Raw genomic sequence first — 21967 nt, 5'->3', positions numbered from 1 at the left:
CCCGCAATTGTGGGATCCGCGCGCGCGATTTCAAGCGCGGGGTTGCGGAAGGGTGCGGGACCGAATACGGCGCGTAACACGATCGAAGTACGTGAGAGGGTGGGATCGCTTTGATCTCGGAGTTCGTCGAGAGGCCGACCACCGTTCTGCACCTCGCGGTAAGTGTTAACTCCTCGATTACCATATCGATCCGATATTAAACGTTCAAGTCGGCGTCGCACGGCAAAGTTGTGTGTGGAGAACGAGCCTTATACTTATTATTATTAATATCAACAGCAGCTTCTCGAATTTGATGATCTTTATTAATAATTACACGCGCCTCGCGTGCGTCGTTCCGTCGACATGAACGACCCTTTGCAAATGTCATACAAAGATCCCCCATTTTCCGCGTTTACTTTTAAACGAAGGAGGGGCAAACGAAAATTCCAACGGAGCATTCGTGGGCAAACGATGGGCAAACCCGAGTCGAAATTTTAGTTCTACATTCAACCTCGAATTCTTCATTTGAGGCGTTATTCAGCGTCTATTTAGCTACTACTTTAACACTAAAATATGTCCGAAATTTCCTTTTTTGCCGCTAGAGCGTCAAAGCAGGCTACGATCAAGATTATAGCCGAATGTTGCAGGGTCAAAATAGCATCTTAACATCTGTTTGTAGGAGTTTGAGTTTCGATGTAAGAGTTCTAGGTTCTATTTTCCTAAAAGTAGGTTCGTACGACTGCTAAAAGCATTAAAGTAGGCGCAAAATTTCGACTCGGGAACTTATGGATTGCAAATCAAAATTTGCATTTTCAAAATTGGAGGGGCTAACTTCACACGGATGCGATACAGATGGCAGATTCTATAATTGTGCCTCAATCACTGCCTCTGCTCGACGTAATTTTTCCGAACACACATATAAAAAATAGCAACTCATCAATTAAATACTCACCACACGCGCCCTGATGCTTCACCCTGGTGTTCTTTCTCTTTTGGCAACTGGCCTGCCGCAGATGGCAATAATTTGTGTAAGTTATGTCATCGGAGCCGCAGACAGGATCGGAAGTCAACGGACAATCCGCGGGACACTGACACAAAGCTTTGCCGTCTTCGGATACGACGCACGTCGCACCCCAAGCACAGTACGTCTTCTCGCAGGGTTCTGAAACGAGAGTAAAATACGTCGTGTTTAGTTTTAATCGCTGGATACATCTAACGTTTCAAAGCGTTTCAAGCTAGCTTCACCAATAGCCAGTTGTTCTCAAATTTTTACTGGTTATTAAATTCAATGTATTAGGAGTGTGATTTAGTTTTGAGGGTTTTGCAACAGATGGCTGTAGTGTCAGTTTGTTCCAATAGCTGTTTCCGATAACTGTTCTTTCTTACAGTCTTGACATTATCCATGACATTTAGTAGCATTATAGCAATAGATGCAATAACAGTCGTGTTTATATCATCGTAAAAATGCAACTTCCGAAAGAGCATTTTCGACATGCGTTGCTTTTGTTTTAAGACGTGTGAATACTGGTTTAGACGCTTTAAAAGTGGTCATACTGATGTGAAGGACAAAGAACGCTCGGGACAACCAAGAAAGCTTGAAAATGCAGATTTGCAAGCATTATTGGACGAAAATTCAACACAATCCACTCCAGAACTTGCCAGAGCATTAAATGTTGATCGTACAACAGTTACCAAACATTTACATGAAATGGGAAAAATTCAGAAAGAAGGGAAATGGGTTCGACATGAATTATCGGAAAGTGCCATTGCGAACCGGTTGAACATTTGCATTTCGTTGATCGCCAGGCAAAAAAAGAAGAGTCTTTTGTCTCGGATTGTTACTGGGGATGAAAAGTGCATCTATTTTGATAATCCGAAACGCAGAAAATCATGGGTGGATCCAGGCGAACCATCAACATCCACCCCGAGACGCAATATTCACGGTTCAAAAGTAATGCTCTGTATTTGGTGGGATAGTGTACTATGAGCTGTTAAATCCGCATGAGACTGTCACGGCTGATCGTTATCGACACCAATTGTACAAGTTGAAGCAAGCATTGGACCAAAAACGACCAGCAATTGCGAGTAAACGACGGAAAGTGATTCTTCTTCGTGACAACGCTCGACCTCACGTTGCGTTGTCAGTGAAACAAACACTATTAGAGCTTGAATGGCAAGTCTTACCGCACCCCGCGTATTCTCCGGACATTGCTCCATGCGATCATTATTTGTTCCGGTCGATGCACACGCTTTAGAGGATACACACTTTCATAATTTCGAAGAAGTGCGAAAATTCGCCGACGAATGGATCAACTGAAAAGAAGAGTGATTTTATCGTGGTGGAATCCATCTCTTGCCAGAAAGATGGGAAAAAGTTATAGAAAACGAAGGAAAATAGTTTGATTAAGGTATTCATTCATTATCATATTTAAATACATGCGTTTTTGAGCAAAAAAAACCCTCAAAACTAAATCACACTCCTAATACAATGAGCGTATATTAAATGTATGTAATTCTTATAAAACCGTTTAGTAAGAATGATGGTTGTCTGGTATTGTTGCTGGCACATGCTTGAAAACAATTGTCCCAGATTAATTTTCAGACAGGACATTCCGCAGAGTGTTCTTCGGTTAATTGTAGGATGCCTGAGTTTAGCGGAAATTTAGTTTCAAGCTTAAGTGCGTTAAGATATCTCAGTTTGAAATTAATGAGTAGATGAGATGACTACCAGAGGTTTTGCGAAGAAGATCTGCATTGCTTCTCCGTTTTTCGCTTTGAGTAGCTCGCGCATTGTTACTTTTTAATGGCTTTTAAAATATATAATGTCAATAGGTCTGAAATGATTTTTGTAACAAATTGCGATGCTGAGCGGCGCCGAAAGAACCAGACTTCTCTCATCACGTTCTCGTACAAAAGCTCCAGTGAAGGCGTTAAATGACATTATTATGGTAATCAGTCTACTTTTTACCTCCGGTTAAAAATGGTTCGTGGGTCGCACCCTCGATCCCTCAAAGTCCCTAAATGGCCTGTCATTTAATCGACTTCGCGAAGCGTTCCGCGGTTGAAAATTAACAATGGACACCCACAACTTTCATTCAATAGCGGCTTCTTGAATAAATCGCAAACAACTGCTTGATGCCGCTGAAAAGCGCTACGTTGCGTTACCCCGTTACGTCATTAATTATTAATTCCAGTTGAGCATCTTTTTTCGCTATTCAAGCCGCGAGCGGAAGCCAGTCGGGCATTAAGTCGACCCGTAAGAAATCACTGTGAGGGTGAGGGGATAAAATCTGCGCTGATGGAGGGTTTTACGGCCGGTTGGTTTCTATTTATCGCCGCGCAAACAAAAGAGCGATTCGCGCACGTACATACAGCATCACGTGCCGTCTATTTCTCGAGCGAGTTTCGACGGCACTCTGTCAGCTTCGTCGTAACACGCAATAACGCACGAGAGTTCGCGTTCTCTTTCCCAGCAGAGCCGTCACGAGTCAACTGTCCGATGGGAGAACGTCAATTACGGTGGAATCGCTTGGAAAAAATAATTAGCAGCCACAGGTCTCACGGGAAAGAGCAGGAAACGCGTCCGGTCTCGTTTTCTTTTTTCCGTCTGAGCCTTGAGGGACTCTCGCCCTTTCTTCTCTGCAATTCTTGTCCTCTTCGTTTTTCATCAATCAACATAATATACCAATATATAATATATAATATATAATATATAATAGCAATATATAATAGCATTTAATTGCATCGCGATCAAGAAAGAAAAATGTGTCTAAGTAGGAAACGCGCTGTATTAAATTCGATTCAAGTATCGTCCGAATTCCCGGTTAAATTCGTATCTTCCTTTTTCAGCCATGTCCCTTTTCAAGCGTTTCTCTGACTCGCGGAATGCAATCAATTTTACGGGAAAGTCTGTTCAAGGAAGATGGATCCGCGTGGAGAAATCCTGACGGATAATCCGAGCTGCGCGATCATTAATATAGCAGACGAGTTGATCCCCAGCAAAAAAAATCGTCGAACTCGCGCGGCAGTCATTGGTCGGTTCGATAGTCGCCTTCGCGATGGCTGCTGGGGACGGAAAGAAGATGGTTTTCTTCGTGCGTTCCTTGTGCTTCGTACTTCTCTTATTTCCCGGCCATTCCATGTGAAACGGTCGCCGAACGACGTCGTCCATGTGCCGCGACCAAAAGAAAGCGATAAAGAGCCGTTTTTCGCAACTAGCCCCGATCTTTCTTGCCCCCGCGCTGGAACGGAAGCGGCTGCGAGAACCGTTTCCGGTGCCGCGAATCGCTGACGATCCGCGCGAGTTTTCTCGCCAGGAATCGCCTCTCGTTAGGGTTCCTTTTTCTATTTACACGTCCCACCTGAGTTGCTCTCCTCCTGAGACGTTCTTCAGAAGAGCGAACATTTGAAGAGCAACGTATCCTTCGCGTCCCTCATTCGACCAAAGCAAATTCTCAAACTTCTTTTGAGCATCTTACTTCTTGCAATATAAGGATTTTACGCAGAAAGACTCAGAATAACGTAACAGTTAACGTAACAATTTATTAATATTCATAAAAATATTTACTGCTGAAAAGTAAGCAGTTATAGAAGATATAAATGTATGATGAAATTTTAGAGAAACTTGAATTTCAGTTTCGGCAAAGAATCTCGTCGGACGAACACGCGGTGCCTGGTGTGAATTTTAGTTTCGGCCTTTCAGTCGCGGTTTTTCGTGAATCGCAAAACTGGCGAATTTTTGCTTTTCTCTTTCGTTTCGCGAGCCAGTCCATGGGCGTTTTAATGGATACACCTCGGGACAAAATTCTCGATTTTACAGATTTCGATTTTACAACTTGCCTATTACAGGCGAAAGTAGAACGCGTTTCGCAGTTGGCGCCCATCCGACTCTCGATGCGTTTCAAACGAAATTATATCCGGTTCAATGACATCGTCGCTTCCGCCGACTATTGTTTACAGCGGGCCACGTCGAAACTGCTCGCCGCAGAGTGTCGGTGTGACTTTTGGTGGCCGCCAACAACGCCATTTGTCCGATCCCCATGCTGAGGATTTGCGCAGTAAACAATACTGAAAGGGTGCAGGGGAACCGCCCGGATATGACACGGGACACGGGTTATTTTCCCGCAATGTGGAAAATGTGACGGGCCGGTATTTGTGACTTGTGACCGGGTCAACCACAAATTTTCAATAAAAATACCTTCCGGTTTGCGTCGCAGGCTCCGAATTTCACGAATTTCCGGGGTAACGTGAGCTGATTTTCGTATGTATTACAGAGATTCGTTTTTTAGATACTTACAAAAAATAAACGTGTAGATGAAAGACAAATATGAGGAAAATTCAACTATAATTTGAATATGGAGTTTATTACATAATCGTAAGTATTAAGTTTACCATTTCTATAATTACTATTTTTGCGATTTTCTCGATAATTGTCGAAATGCGATCAAGTATTAATATTTATAACAAGTAATAATATTCATCACAGACAAATAAATGGTAATATTTCAAAAACATGTTCAACAATCTAAGTCATAATTTTATTAAAGTAAAAAGCATATGCCAGAGGATGACATAAATAAAATTAGAAACTGAGATATTCATTCACAGACATACAACCGGTATTTCTTGAAATATCATTCCAACTCGAGTATTCCCTGTGGCTTATAGACATCGTCTCGCAAATCGATTTTATTTCTGTTCCGTCATAATAAAACCGTTTCGTGTATCTTCATTTTTTCTTCTTTATGACGCACGTAAATAAGGTATATCATATTGGCTGTGAGATTGTCGTGTTTAGCTGCTATTGATAAGTGATTTGCGTTCAGGCAGGATTTTCTGGCAGATTCGTTCACGGAGATAAATAGTGATTAATGTTTATTTTGCTGTCTGGCTAATCACGGTTGTTAGAACACGCTATTTGCGATTACGATGCATCAACATAATGATCGATAAAATTTAGGTACGAAAATTAATTTAATTAAACTGTTCGAAGCCAATCTTTATTAAATTTTAAAGTAAAGCGATTACTGAGTTTATATAAATATATGTATATTTTGTCGACAATAGCATACAATATTATCTTCCAGATAAAATAGTAAGCATGTAATTGAGGAGATGTAATATATAAAATTAACACAACGTTAATTACGATTTAAAAACAATGAGAAAAATTCTATGTTAAATTCTTTTCGCAGATACACGCGGTTATACATAAATGTTAGATATGTGACCATGTAACGGAATCGTTTCGCTTAACGAAAACCACCGAGCGTTACATAGATCTGGACGTATGATTCATTGAGCGACAATTTGTCGCTAGTCATATGTCCGAAAAAAAACGTTTGTGTCAGTCATGGGAAATTTATTGAATCGTTGGAAATTCAATCATTCAAAAAGATAACGGCGGAGTGAAACCTGTGTAAATTCCACAAGTAAAAATAGCGCTTGTTATAAACTGTGAAGTTCGTGACATGAATCAGTTCGATCCGATTACGATGAAAATTCTAGACCTTAATTTCATATACACTTAGCTACGTTTTTATCTGTGAAAATAACTGGACAGAGATACAATTGAATATGTAAATGTTTTCCGTACATTTCGCGATCCAATATGTCCTGCAATTGTACTACGTCTTTAATCGTGAATTATTCTGCACGATATATGTCTGAACGAGTTCCGTGCGCGTTTCTGCGAGCAGCGTACATGCGCTGCATTCGTCTCGACGTGACAACGCGCGCGAGCGAAGGACGCCCTTTTCCGGTCAATTAATGCGGCATGGACGGAAGGATCGTGAGAAGAAAGTCGGCGCGCGCGCGTCGCGTCGCTTCCGGAATAAAACGCCGGTTGCAAGTAATTAATCCCGGTTGCCAAGTCCCGCCGGTCGACGAAGACGGATCGCGGGCTTAATTGCGGTGCGAATGGAACTCTTTTCCGCGAGCGGTGAGAACGCCCGCGATATGAACACGTTGCAAACGTCGCGACGTCCGGCCGCGGCCCGTGATTAATGTCCCGCTTCGTTTACCGCGGCGATCGAATCGTCGGTATAATTAATTAAACGGGTTTCAGATCTACTCGTCGCGTCCGCCAACTCGGAACAATATGAACCGCGTGTAAGTAAAGAGGTGCCTGCCGAGCTTCGAGCTGGGTCGACGCGCGGCTTATCGGCTTGTCGTGGTACACATCGGGTCGGTGCGGTGCTTCGATTAATTTCATCGGCCGAGTATACATCCCCGCGAATCTGTGATCGCGCGGACGATTAATTAAGTGCCCTCGCGAGTGGACGAATTCGCTCGTCACGTTGCGATGCCCGAGATACGCACGCACAGCGAGCTCTGCGTGAGGAGTGATGATCGCTGCACTTATAGTGGTAACATAGTGCAACCAGGAGGCGATGTTAGCCTGCGTGGCAGGCCACTTGCATCATGATGGAGAAATATTCTCAATGCATGCGGAGAATGTTTTGAGGCTTCCTTTACAGTTTATTCCTCTGCGATGTGGCGTTTGTGAGGTTTGTGCGTTCAGAAAATTGAAAGAGGGAATCGCGCACATCGTAATAGTCTCTCACAACTTTTAGCTTTGATAATTTAAATATCTAAAATTCGCGATAATTGTAGACATTATTTTATACACTGAAAGTTTCCGCTGGCCCTTAAATCTGGAATTTCCTCCTGAGAGCTTACTCGAAATTCGTTGAAAAGTGCATGTACACGGAAAGAAACAACGTAACCGCAATCCTTCATTAATCCTTCATTAATCCTCCATTCAAATATCTTCTCTCTGTGTAATTCCCCGGCGTCCTTCTCCCTCGATATTTTCGCGGTGCTTTTTTACGTATCGCGTGTCCGGCGCGCATCGGTGCAATCCTCGACTTTCGCGAGCTCCACGGCCGCTTATCGCAGCCGCGCGAGATCTAGTTTCCGCTGACCGTAGATATCCCGGAAATGAGACCGGCTCCTTTCTTACCGTACACGCGGGCGATGCGATCGCACCGTATTTCACGCAGTTTACAGCAGCGGCGCGGAGCGCAAAGCTTCGCCGCGCGTTACGGTAAGCAGGTCCGCGCGTTAAGTAGCAACCACCATCTGTAGTCAGCCAGCCGCCGGCTGCTGGTAGCAGCAGCGGTATAGTCGGGTCAACAGCCCGGCCATTCGATCAGTGTGCGCTTAACACGCTTTGGTCCTCCTACTCGCGCCAAGATTCCGCGAGCGAGCCAGCACCTCGTTTCGCTTCTAATCGCCGCGAGAAATCGCGGCGTTTATTGTTACGCGTAATTTACAGTCGCGCCGTCGCGCGCGCCGAATGTTACTTCACGGCTTGCCCCGCTTGCCCGCCACCGACCGACCGAGGGTGAACACCCCTCTATCCCCTGATGTGAATTTCACCCCTTCTCGGCGCCCCCAGTGATTTACTCGTTCGACGTTATTCACGCCGCCTGTGTTATTCACCCGCCTGGCAACTACCGTATCGTTTCCTCGATCGCGGATATCCGAGAATTCTTGGGATCGATTCTTCGCCAAAAGAAAAGAAACAATAAATTATGGAGTTTTATAAGTGAGAAGTATATGCATGATTGCACTCGAGACATTTTATTGAATGAGAAAGTCTTGATATTGAAGATTTTTCGTGATTTAATAATGAGATGACAGAATCATCCATCGCTATCGTACGCTATGTAATCGATTGCTGCATGCATGATAACGAATACTTCTTCTAAACGTTATATATTGACGTTATATCACGATCATGTATGTAATTCATGACCATACGTTATACGCAAATGTGGCATTCATTGTGACGTTATTTGCAACGATGTCGTTATGATGTCGAGCGTAGCGTTGCATTATTGACGCTGCAAGATAAAACCTTTGCGAATTTCGCCGGCGATAGCGATTCATCCGCTCGAAACTCTGCCGCTGAATTTCATCTACCTCGGAATTGCAAGTTCCATTATGAGCGCAGGCATGTTGCTGAAACGCAGATAAAAGCGTAGCGAGTATTAAAGGGCCAATAATTATTTGCTCATTACACCGGTGCTTTTGCGTGCGAAAATGCGAGAGTGCGTGGCGCGCGCGCGCGCAATAGTTTATGCACAATAAGGGAGGAAGTTATTTCGCGAGCTCGATACGTCGATAATTTATCGTCGAACTGAAACGCCAATCTTTGGCGCAAAATAATGTCCCAAATCAGTTTCATGCATAAATCTTAATACAGCGCACGCAATTTGGCAATACTTGTTTCGGGTGTAATTCAATATAATACATGAAAGAGAATACATCATAACGAAGAGTTAGTAATAGCCAACAACGATATATATTGCTCTTTGTAATTGAACTCGCATTATACATGAGAAAATTTTGCATTGCATTTGCATTGCGGAAGCCATTCGATGTTCAAATATTCGAATGAGATATTATTGCATATAAAAAAGCTCTGTTTTACAAAAAAGGAAACTTGGATAAAACAAAATTTGTTTATTAATAGTAAAATTATCATTTTACTATTCTTTACTATTCTTCTCTTCGATTATTCAGTATTAGATGAATTCTGTTCTCTTGTATTGTGTTCAATGTGAAAATCATTGGACACAAAGTGCAAAATTGTTAACTTGCGTGACACGTATGTGTGGCATGTGTCTACATTTCTCTTCCGTCTGTCTTTAAAGTAGAGACAACGTGTTGTGGTGCGCCAGAGATACGCGCGGAAACGAGCTCGTTCGACGATCGACGTCCTTAACTTTAGCCATTATCTGCACAATACGGCCACCTTGAGCATAACCGTTTACGATCGTTTTAACCGCGCGGTTATATTCGTAATCTGTCCGGAAGCGGACACTCACATCGCGATAAACAGAGGAGAGATAGCGTTGTCAAGGGATACTTTTATTCTTCAAAGTACAGATTTCGATGCTCGACCATATTTAGTTAATAGTCGTGACATGAATAAATATATCATACGTATATCATACAATATATCAGAGTTTCTGACAATTATTAATATGAAATTATTAAATCATCACGAATTCTGTTCCTCAATTTATTTCTATTTACTGATAGCACACCGATATCTTGATATCTTGATATCAGAGAAATCACCATTAATATTTTTAAATATGTACTTTAGTTCTTGTTTCAATATTCGTGTCTGAAAAGAACATGCGAGGTATATATTGACAATGTTGTGTGCACATTTTTAATATATCCACAAATACCGTCGACGCCGTGTCGATGTGCGCAATGAAATGCCCGCCATCGCAAAATATTGAAAGACGGTACCGCATGTAAAGTGAGGCAAAAGAGATATATCGAATGCGGGAATTTTTCTCGCGGTACGTTTTCATTTTAAGCGATGACTTGCCGCCACCCGTCCAGATTCGGAATCGCGGATTTCTCGTGTCGACGTGGGACGTCGACGACGACGATGTGGCGAGAGCTCGACATTCTTGGAGGAGAAAGGCGACTTTCCCCCTTTGTGACTTTCGTATGCGAAGCATGTCCAAGGGACCGGCCGAGGACGGCACGGCGAACGTTATTAATACTTTTCGCGTGTAATCTGTCAACAGATCGCTCCCTCGCCTCGGTACCGGCTAACAAAAAGCTCGGGGGTGGAAAATGGGGCTAGGGAAAAGGGCTTCATGTGAAAGCCCGGCGGTCACTCACGCTAGCCCGTTATCGAGAGGGATATAAATGCGCGAGTCTATCGATTTCGTGTCTGACTTCTCGCTGCGCGGCTCCGCGTTGTCAAACGGGGCGAGTTCCCTCGTAAACGTGTAGAGAGCACAGGGCTTCTCCGTGGTTTGTAAAGGGCCGCTGTAAATTACGTTTTGACATCGTGGCGTGGGTGTATCGAGACGCGTCAGATGAGCCGGATGGCGACGATGTTGCGAAATTAGAAGCTGTCGGAGGTAAATGAAAACAGGATAGAGAGAGAGGGGGGGGGGAGAGGAAGAGAGAGCCGAGAACACCAGCAAAGTGTCGGCGCGCGTGCATCGTGCTTGATTTAATTAGCCGTTCAATTGCCGGCTGCTGCCTCTCTCACGATGCAACTGACGATGAGTATCTTTTCTAAGCTTTTTAACTGAGCATGCTTCACGCGCACGTAGCAGCATCATTTATGAGATGTTTGACAAATCAGTTTGAAATAATTGTGCAATCGTTGATGAATTCTACTCATGCTCGAGCAAATATCAAGAATTGAAATCTATCGGATGCAGATACCGAGCGATCTTACCGAAGATAGAAAAGGTACTCTCCATCCACGGTTCATTAAGCGAGATAATTATTATTCGATCATCAAAGAGGTGAACTCGATCTAAGCACGGACTTACTGTGGTTACAAGCGAACGTAATCACAGAGCATAGGCTTTGATTAGCTACTAGTTTAGCGATCTATTCGCGTGTTTAATACGCGTTACGCACAGTAACTGTGTGTACGTATAATATTTAACGGCAAGATGCAGCAAACTATGTATTTAAGCGACATTTTCAGCTTCCTGTAAAGTTCTGTACTGCTATCAAGCATTATTAAGTGAGGTCGTTTGGTTCTTTCGATTTCGATCGTTTGATAACATTACCACGGCTTTGGTAAAAAGATTTCTAGCTAAATATCTAGCTGTAACTATGCAAACAGTTTGCGTGCTTGCGTAAGAGTCGATACTTATGTGGTAATAGTAGTCACGAAATTTAATCATAAATTTCTTTGCTGGAACTATTCAGTTACTTAAACATTTATGCATAAAATTTATTTTTCTTTAGTACTTTTCTAATATCGCACATTTTCCATGTTATTTTTATATTTTGCTCGTGTATAAGAACAGTTTTTGCTATTTATCAAGAATTTATTAGTTAAGATTGTCGAATTGTTTGAGTAAATTGGCAGTTATCAATTGGGAAACAGGGGGTCTATTACGTATCTCTTCACGGAGTGAAAATGCGAAAAGTGAGCAAATTCACTAGGTGTTGACCAATTAAATTATAAATATACTAGTAAATTTGCATATTTTCACTCCGTGAAGAGATACGTAATAGACCCCCAAAATAGCAGAATAGAACGAGTATGCAAGTAAATAAATTGTTGCGAAGTACCGTAGCGTTTAATTACCACTGAAGTAAGCCATCTGCTATCATTAATAATTAACTAATTGTCATCATTATATGCAAACGATTAATTGATAATTGCCGGAATAATTTATATACACGCCACTAATTAGTCCACTCTGTGTACTGTTCATTCAAAATGTCGATAATGCAACAATAATTGTCATTATAATGAAATAATAACCAAGTTATGATAAGCTAATTACACTTGGTCTATTCATTTATTTTGGTCAATTTAACTCGCTTCCTATAAAGGTAACTTCTTCTTTTAACTGTGGGAACTTTCAAGAAAAGGAAATAGATGATAATCTACATGCATATACAATTACTCACTACAATCCACTATGTTCTGAATTCACATGCGCATGGATTTACGTACCATTAAATCTACAAATTAATACATAGATGCACGAATCTATAACTCACTTCTGAATTGTTTTCCTATGGTATCTGCATTGTAAATTTTATTATTGTTTAAAGCGTCGGAGAAAATTTCGAACGCTTGGAAGAAACTAACAAAGAAAACTAATGGAAAATTCTAAAAAATTGTAGGACTAACGTGAATTATTTCCAGCGATTTGTTTATCACTTTCAGCGATATTGCTTATGTAGCACCATGAGATATACTGTTTCCTGTTTGTCGAAGTAACCGACCAGTTCATCTTGGTCGATTTGCCTTTGCCGGTTCACCTTGGCTGTTTCATCTTCCTGCGATTCCAAGCGAAGAAGACGCCATGGTCAGCTGGTTCAGTTCCGCATGAGGGATGAGTCAGTTGGTACGTGTAATGCGGTCGTGGTCGAGCATGAGAAGGAGAGTGTAACCCAATTAACGGCAGTTGAACACTAAAGTTGGTTGAACATACAGTTACGAAGGGTCCGACAGCAGCACCGAGTAAATAAGCGATTGCGAAAGTGCGCGCGCCCGCGGGGGTACCCTTTTATTTCCTCCGCAGCGCACCGGTAGAAGAAGCTTACCAACTAATTATCCCTCCTGACTTCTCACCCCTCGATCACCAGCAGCATTCGCAGCTGCACCCGCTAACCCAGATCCTAATTCCGGCTTCTTCTCGACCCTTGTCCTCCTTTCCGCCTCAAAAAGCTCGATTTCACTGATCAAACAATGTCCGTTGAGAAGATTTGTGTTACTCAAGAGAAATTCTAAATTTGAAGACTGACCTCGTACAGTCATAGCTGTATTAATAATATAAATGTCTCTTGGTTTAGGTCGATGAAATGTTCTTTTGTACTATTTTAAAGGTTCTCGTAACGTCTCGTGTATATTTTTAAATTAAACGAGTTTAGTGTAATAATATAACTATACATGTGAAATGGTAAAAATTTATTAGAAAGAAAGTGAATTCACAGATTAGAAAAGTTATTTAACAAAAATTTTCGACATCAGATAGTTTAATATTTTATTGCTCTAAAAATTTACGTTTCCTTTGCCAATAATAATGTTAAGAAAAGAATAGTCTGAAAATAAAGAAGAAGCTTACCATAATAATAATTGACTGACCTCACATATTTAGCCCAGCAGAAACGTGTGAAGCAGGTGTACCAGATTGTCTACATTCTAAGAATATAATTTTATGTATACTACAGCACTACCCTCGTCTACGCTATCATAAAATTATATCGATTCATGACTGGGCGGAGCTTAATGTCAGTGTTATAAGTAGCAGTACAAATCTTCTGTTTTATGACCGACATGACCGACCGAGAATAAACGAGGATTTCAAACAGAAAGATTTAACGATAGCGTGGCAAGAAGAGGGCAGCCGTATCAGGAATCTGAACGTCAGCGTTCCTTCGCGGCTGCCTTTGGCTTCCATAGAGCGTGCAGAAGCAGAAATAACAAATGATTCATTAACCGAGTTGCAAAAACGCGCTAGCTATAAATTACAATCAAACGTTTCGCGTGTTGTTCCAAAACTAGGCCGGAAATGAGACACGTTTCAGCTGATGAATCTATAACTTAAATTGACACTTTTGGCAAGTTTGGAATTTCATGAAAACTTATAGAGGACTTTTATATGATAATATAGGATCTCGCGCCCCTTTTTCCTACAAGTGTATCATACATGTAAACCAATAAGCCTCAGTCGACGAGAGTAATACTGCAACGCTGATTTACATGCACTGGCTTGTCTGGTTTAACTCGGCTGTCGTGGTCCATATGACACATCGTGCATCTCGGCCAATCCGGCATTACTCGCGGAAGGATCGTTATAGGAACTTGGCAACGCGACTAATTACCAATTCGATCGGTCCTCAGATCGAGTTGTATTATTAAGGCGAAGCTTGCGCGCCGTTAGGTGTTGTCGGTCCCCGACGGGACCGTGTTCTCCAGCGTGTCGCGCGGCAACGTAGAAGGTAGAACGCGTGGATCGAACAATGCATCAATTAAAGGCTCGTCTCCGCGTGGTACGTGGCTATCATGACACGGCAGCATCACGGCATGAATCATTACCGAAACTGAACGTTCTAGCATTGCCAGTATCATCGGGATTTGGATAGTGTTGTCGCATGGATACGTGAAAATGATAACTACCTAGTTTGCGCCTCAAGCTAATCCCAATAATAATAAAATTCAATTATAGAAATCGAGGCTAATTAATTGACTAATTAATTAATAGGCTAATTAAAAGTTCAAATCAATGAAACAAATGACAAACAGTGATGGAATGATTCTACGGCGCACATTGTACGCGTCAAGACGCGTAAGTGCAGTTCTTGCACATAAAGGAATCATGCGCTTAACGAAGGCTAGCAGAGTAGGATCAGATAGATTCCGATTAAATGTCGCGGTCACACTACAGGGACATTTGATGCGTCAGCTTCAAGTGTTAACACGCTTCCAGAGAAAACAGAAACGCTGGAATGGCCCCGGGTGTTAAGCTGGTGAATTGCACAAAAATCACGAGCTCACGAGAATCGACACGTGGAAACCCTCGAGCGCTGACGGTCCATTCGATCATCGAGCTTCTCCCTGTCGGTGGTTAGGTCAAGCCTCCGCGGGTTAGGATAGGTCAACTCAGGTCGATCGGTCGTCGTGTACGTCAGCCTGCGTTTTACGATGGCGCGACGTAGTGGCGGCTCGATGGCCGCGAGGGGGTGCGAGCGATCTAACCGCAACCTCACCCCCGGCAATTACAATGCTAATTCCGCGTACGTGGCTTTACAGTTAATCGTTGAACGATTTTCCTTGTCCTTAAATCGTTCGATTCACTTTGTAAATCTGCGAGTTCTGTGAGTTTCATGTGCCATATCAAATCCTATATCTGCGATTACTATCTCCGTTTTTAAATCATTTTCTAGCGAAAAATATTTTATATTTATTTTATTTATGAAGACGAAAATGTAATAGAATTGTATCGTTCCATTATTCTATCAAAGTTATCAATTTCACGATATATGTGCAATTAGATGAATAAAATATTTCTAATTATCTATAATTTAGAATTTCACGAATTAAAAAATATAAATATATATGTATATGAAAAAATATGTACAATCTCTATAAGAATGTGATAAAAATATTAAATAAAATGACATATTATTTAAAAATTTTAAATCTCTCATGAAATGAATCATCTTCTCAGAGAGAAAAATTATCTGCTTCTTCGTAGTCGTATTTGAAATGCACGCGAAGCTGCAATAAAAGTGCACAAGAAATAGTAGGAAACGAGAACGATGAAAGCTTTCCAATCACAGCCAAGAAGCCTGGGGAAACAAGAAACGTCACAGCACCGTGAACTTTCGGTTCGCTTTATTTCCGACGAGAAAAATGTTTCTGCGGCGCGATGCACGCTCCTCACGAAGAAAAGGAGCAATTTATTTTGATATTTCAGAACCCTCTTATTCCGATCCATTCTAAGAAAATAATACTGCCGCAATAGTAGTTGCGCACTTAATTTGACCGCGTTGCTTGCGAATTGAATGTTCGAAACTCTTTTGGAGTACAGATGGTTCTATTTAGTCACATCAATATTACATGCACCTATATTTCGTGAGCAATAGAACAATATTTATAATGCACAATTTGCGATTTAAGATTTATCTCAACAATTATCTTAAATTGTATCACTTATTAAATGTTTTAACTGGCAGCGCGTGTTTTTTTATTTTTCGTAGAATAATCTGCATTTCGATACATGTTCGATTGGCCAAAGGCCACTTTGGTCTATCCAGCAATTGTTTGAATATCTTTAAAGTTAAAAGGAGACCGTTAATCGTGAACCAGTCTGTACGATGAACGTGTGAAACAGTTGTGCGCTGATATCTCGGTATTAGTGGCGGATCAGCGACAGCGTGCATGTTCGGCCGGCACGCGGCAAGAAAAGTAGTCAACGTCAACGCGTGGTCGGACCAGCCGCCCGTTGAGAATTATAATCTGGATGCGGAACGCCTAATTAATTAGGCTGTCTAGGGTACCCATTTATGGATTATGTAACGGCTGACAGCCGACGGGATACTGTAATTACTCTGGAATATTCAATTGGATATCTAACTCGCTAATAATCGACACGACGGTATTAACGGAGCGTGGAATATTGATGACGTACTAATTTCAAATGACGCTGCCGATCTGTGAAGGTTTTCCATCTGCCGCATCGATCGATCTTCCGATTGTCGATTATATGGATCATGTAAAATCGTCTATAGAACAGCAAATATAGGGATCAATAGTAAGAACCGATCCGATACATGAGTGACTGACTTGTCGCCATGAAAATGCGCAAACAAATTTTTCTGTGTCTTTAAAATAATTTCTGACGTTTAAGGTAACATCAGTAACACGAAATGTGTTGCACGTATATTTTTCTTTACAATATAGTTTTCTTTTTAAACATATCACAAAATCATGGGAGAGAATATCGAGGAAGTAAGCACCGCTGGGAGTTCACACGTTGAATAACATCGATCTTTGATCACAACCACCGTTAATTGCCTCGTGGCAATCGTCGCGAAATATCAAATGATCAAACAAAACGCACGGGCGCGCATACGCGCATTCGCACAGAAGATTTGCCGAAATTGAGCCGAGGTATCGAGCTGGAATTCATATCGCGATATGTACGCGAGAGAAGTGCATCAGCCACGAAATTGCACGGCCGTAGTTGTACCTCGCTCTCTAGTCTCTCTCCTTTGCTCTCTCGATTTCCCTCCCTTCTGCGTCTCTCACAGTCTACGAGTTTATAAAGGGTTGTGCACACAGAAGGACGGGAAACGCGGCCACTTGCGAATCCAGGAATACCATCAGCAGCCAGACAGGTACCACTAATCAGGCTGTTTCCACTTAATTTGCCGGGGTAATTAAGCGTCTCATTCGCCTGCGCTCACCCTAAAGCTATGCCGGAACCGAAACCCAAGTACTTCATTATGCACGAATCCTATTGTGTCCCAGGATAACTCCGGTAAACTTACTGCACGCATGCAGTACGATTTTCACTTCGCTATATATTTCCCCTATATTCCCCTCCCCTTCTCGGTTTACCTACTTTTTTTCGTTCACGCTTTTCTATTTTCTCACTGATACATTCTTTTCTGGAATAAATGGTTTTAAATTAATATCCTTCTCTTTCTCTCTTTCACGTCCTTCCTTTAATATATCCCAGTATTTCACTTGTTCTATTCAACTCTCATTTGATTTAATCTCATACAATTATGAAGTGATATTGTAATAACTGAGACAATATTTGTTTACTTTATTAATGGATTTGATAAAATTATTACAATGTTGTAGCCCAGTAGAATGGCTATTATATTTACTTGTTATACTATATCTGTTACTATATTATTGTACATGTTACTATATCTCATTTAATCTTTATGTATTAATATTATTTCTAGAACGAACATATGTTATTGCTAAGAATAATAAATTAATATTACAATTTTGAACAATCAAAATTTCAAGAGAGAAAATGTATGGTTAAAACAAATTTATCTCAATATATGAATATATATAACAATCTTCAAATATGCATAGAGAATAAAACAAGATACAGAAGTGCCTCTCCGATTTGGAAATTGTATTAAGGAAGGGAGAACGCCAGGTCGATCGAAGTTGCAGCGACTTGTGCATGCATCGGGAAAGCGCGTGCACGTGTCCTCGACGAGGAGAAGGTTTTCGTAAGAAGCGAGGATGGTCCGTGACCTGTTTTGAATCCCATCTATTTTTCAGGGAAGACCTGTGTACTCGTTGGCGTACACGTCAAGTCTGACTCCCTTCGTCCCCGATTCTCGTGCGTTGTATTACAGGAGGGCCGCGAGTCTGCCACTAGGTATACCATGAAATTTTAACAAAGTCTAACTTGTAATTCGTATTCCTGCCAGGGGAATTTCACGAGAATGGATAGGATAATTTGTGTAACTGACGGTACGCGCGAAATGGAGATTTCTATTTTGGAGATTTCTAATTATGCCCGTACCACCATGAAAGGGTATGCACCCGTATATATGCATCCGTTCTCCGACGATGATATATTTATTCGCTCGACGTCGCGTGGCCGTCATAGCTCTAATTACGTGCGATTCTTTTTCCTCGCGACCTTATCGGTGGATATTTCAGATATCGACCACCATGCGAGAAGTGACCACGATCCATTTTAATTTAATTGCGCTCGGTATAGTAACGCGATCTTGCAATTTATTTAGGGACATGTGCATCACAATGTGCTTAACAATGCAATCCGGAGTTTAATATACGGCATTGCATTTAATTTTTAAGCATTAACGTGTTTTCGCGTTCTATACAATTTATGAGCTGCCGAGCATTTGCCTTTACATTATGCATTATCATGATACGTGAGAGCTTGAAGCTATTATTATCTACTCGCAGTAATGTTGTAATAGAGTTTTATGAATATTAATATAATATAATTTATGAGATTTTAACAGCAAATTGATAGATACACTTTTTGTAATTACATACCTTCCATTTTCTTTATATATAGCAAACAATACTTTAATTTAATTAAATGAAAGAGAAAGAGAGAGAAAGATGTCAAAGAGAGAAAGAGCCAAAGAGGTTAGTGAAATAATTAATTCGTAAGATAAATGATGAAAGAAACTGCACAAAAATATGTTCTGTCAACACGGGATGTTTTTCTTTGAAACACGGTTTCACTAGCAGTACAATCTCGCGGATTCAAATGAGCAAAGGCAATTGGAAATAAGGGCTGCTTCAGCGTAAAAAGCCGTAAAGCTTGTTTCGCTCTTTTATGACTCACGTGCTCTGCAATAAGCGATCGCGAAGGACGTGCTGCAAAGGGCAATGTAACGAGCGCTAGGAATTCTCATAAAAATCTGTCGGCACGATGTAACACGTACGCATATATGATGTACACATTATTATTAATTGAGATACTCAATCAGCTATCAAATGATCTATTTACACTTTATATTAATTTCCCTTACGTTATGCGTTCTATATTATACATTTTAACCATTGCATGTAATCATTGTCCTGCATCGTTGTGTTTTAACGCAAAGTGCGAGATTACAATCGACACCACTCAAATCGAATTCAGCAAGAAGTTTGTCGAGACGGCTAATCGTGCCGTGTCTGGCCTCATTTGTACGAGGTAACGCGACGGCATACGGAATAATAGACTGCAAAATGAAACGCATTGCCGTGCGCTCGACACTTTCGCGACCTCCTCTCCAATTATCCCCATCGCCGGCGATCGACCCTTGCAGTAGGTGCAGGGTCGTTGCGCGAAGGGCAAGGAAGACGGACGACAGCGACGGCTACAGACGCCCCGACGCCGAACCGCCCTTCTGGACCCGGCGTCGAGAAGGAGGGTCGCGAACTCGAAACGAGCCGGGAGGGAACGGGGGTTCGAGTGCGTAACAGGGCGCTTAAGTATCCATTATCCATTCTGTCGGGTCGCGACCGCGAACAAAAAGCTCGCGTTTCGCTCGCGTCCCGGCTAATGGTCGACCCGGCCCACGTCGTTCCGTGGTTGAATAAAAGCAGCGGCGGCCGTGTACACACGCGACAACGAGCCTTGCGCGGCCGTCCCACGACGTTAATGAAATATTCGTACGGCAGGGTGCATTTCGCCGGCGTTATTCCGGGAATCTCTCGTACGACTGTAGAGGTATCTAACGTCAGGGAAATTCGCGCTCGCGCGGTACCTCTAATAATGTTAGAAGCACGAGAAACCCACGCTTGGTCGGTCCGCCACCAGTCGGTAGATCGTTGGGTCGAGAACTCTTCGCTTTCGACGAGCTGTTTTATTGAGCAACGTCATGGAAATTACATAAAGACGAGTCTCGACGTGAGACCGAATCTCCGCCGTAAAATGTTTAATCGATGTAACCTCGTGACGCACGATCCCGACTCTGCGATGCAGAAATAACCGAGTTTTACCATCTGCCTTACTTGTGTGTCAGTTTCTGTCAGAGAGACTCTTTGATATGTGAATCGAGATTTATATATAATCTCGTATATTATTCAATTTTTATGGATATTCAATTGTTATGTAATTGAAATAAAAAATTATGTAATTTTTCGACTACTATTCTTCGTTCATTTCTACTTGCTTGTCTTAAGACTGCTTTCCTATCTTTTCCTGCCTTCATCTTCCTTCATTTGCTTCATTGGCTTCAGTTGCTTTGCTTTTTTCGTCTGGCTCTGCGAATTAATCACTACTCTTTCAGACTGCACGTCTCTCTATCTACTTACATTTATCCGTTCTATAATTTTATCTTCGCGGTAAAAGGTAATGAAAGATCCTTCTCTTCGTCATTTTTTAATTATTACAACCGCAATAAGCTCTTTTCTACAAATCCGATTTGAAACGCGACTCTACAAGATTATTAAGCGGAATCGTAGAGACGTGAATCAATTTTGCGCTTCTCGAAGATTAATCGCGCGCTATTTCGCAGCTTTGTTTAATAATTCAATTAAGTAAGCTCGTGAAATTTTGTTTAGCTCAGATAACATTTTGAACTATTATTCGCGTTATATGTATATACTTTAATTATTAGATGCATTATTATATCTATATGTAAAATATATGTATAATATCCTAATCATATCTAAATCATATCTAAATAGTAGTCATAATAGTGTTAATTTTTCACCGCATCTTTTATTGAGTGTGTTTATTAAATATTCTTTGATTTATATTTTCTACTTATATAAAAACCATTAAAGAATTTACGAGTGTTTAAATAAATATGTGGATTCATTATTGAGAATCGATAATCAATAAGTTTTTCTTTGATTAATATTATAGTTCTAGTTACTTGTCGTATTCTGTATATACAATTCTATCAATAATTTCATTGAACTATTGCAGTTGCATCAAATATATTGTAAAATTTCTTTAATTATTTTACTATCTTATGTAAATGTTGTTAAATTAAGAAAAAAGAGAAGATTCTTAGAGGATTCTTAGGGGATCAAGAATAGAAGCAATGAATGTTCCATAATAATGCAGGCAGCGAATTTTAATGGACAGATGCATCGCATTAAAATCGACAAACAAAGCTCGCATCAAGTAATCGAAATGATCTTATTCGATCGAATAAATTTGTTCGTTGTCGAGGATCTAGGCGAGCGTTCGGTCTTCGTGCGAATATCGCGCAAAACCGCAACAATGCGCAACCGCAACAATAGCAACGTGCTACGTCGAACAGAAATTGAAACGCATTGCGATCGTGCAGCCGGGATGCGGGAACGCGATGAAGACAATAGTCCGTTGGAGAACGTCGAAGGGTGGAGAGACGAGGGATGAAACGATGGAAGAGTACGTCGAACGCGCATCCCTGCGGAGGAGTCACGTACTTTATAAAACGCACTCGTTACACGGACGTCGGAGGCGGCAAAACGGGGAGCGTCCTCGTACGTATGGAGCAAAAGAAGGAGACGGACACGGAC

At 41.4% G+C, this 21967-nt stretch overlaps 1 protein-coding gene across 1 annotated transcript in view; it reads right to left on the bottom strand.

The window, feature by feature from the left end:
- Window positions 1-21967, bottom strand: part of LOC105283841 (agrin) — a 360457-nt gene that overhangs the window by 129097 nt on the left and 209393 nt on the right. The window contains exon 5 of the mRNA XM_026968792.1: window positions 932-1141. Coding sequence (XP_026824593.1) covers window positions 932-1141 — 210 coding nt within the window. The remainder of the gene's footprint in view (window positions 1-931; window positions 1142-21967) is intronic.

The sequence above is a fragment of the Ooceraea biroi genome, chromosome 4 (genome assembly GCF_003672135.1).
Source record: "Ooceraea biroi isolate clonal line C1 chromosome 4, Obir_v5.4, whole genome shotgun sequence".
In the NCBI taxonomy this organism is placed as follows: domain Eukaryota; kingdom Metazoa; phylum Arthropoda; class Insecta; order Hymenoptera; family Formicidae; genus Ooceraea; species Ooceraea biroi.
This window is presented reverse-complemented; position numbering and strand designations above follow the sequence as displayed.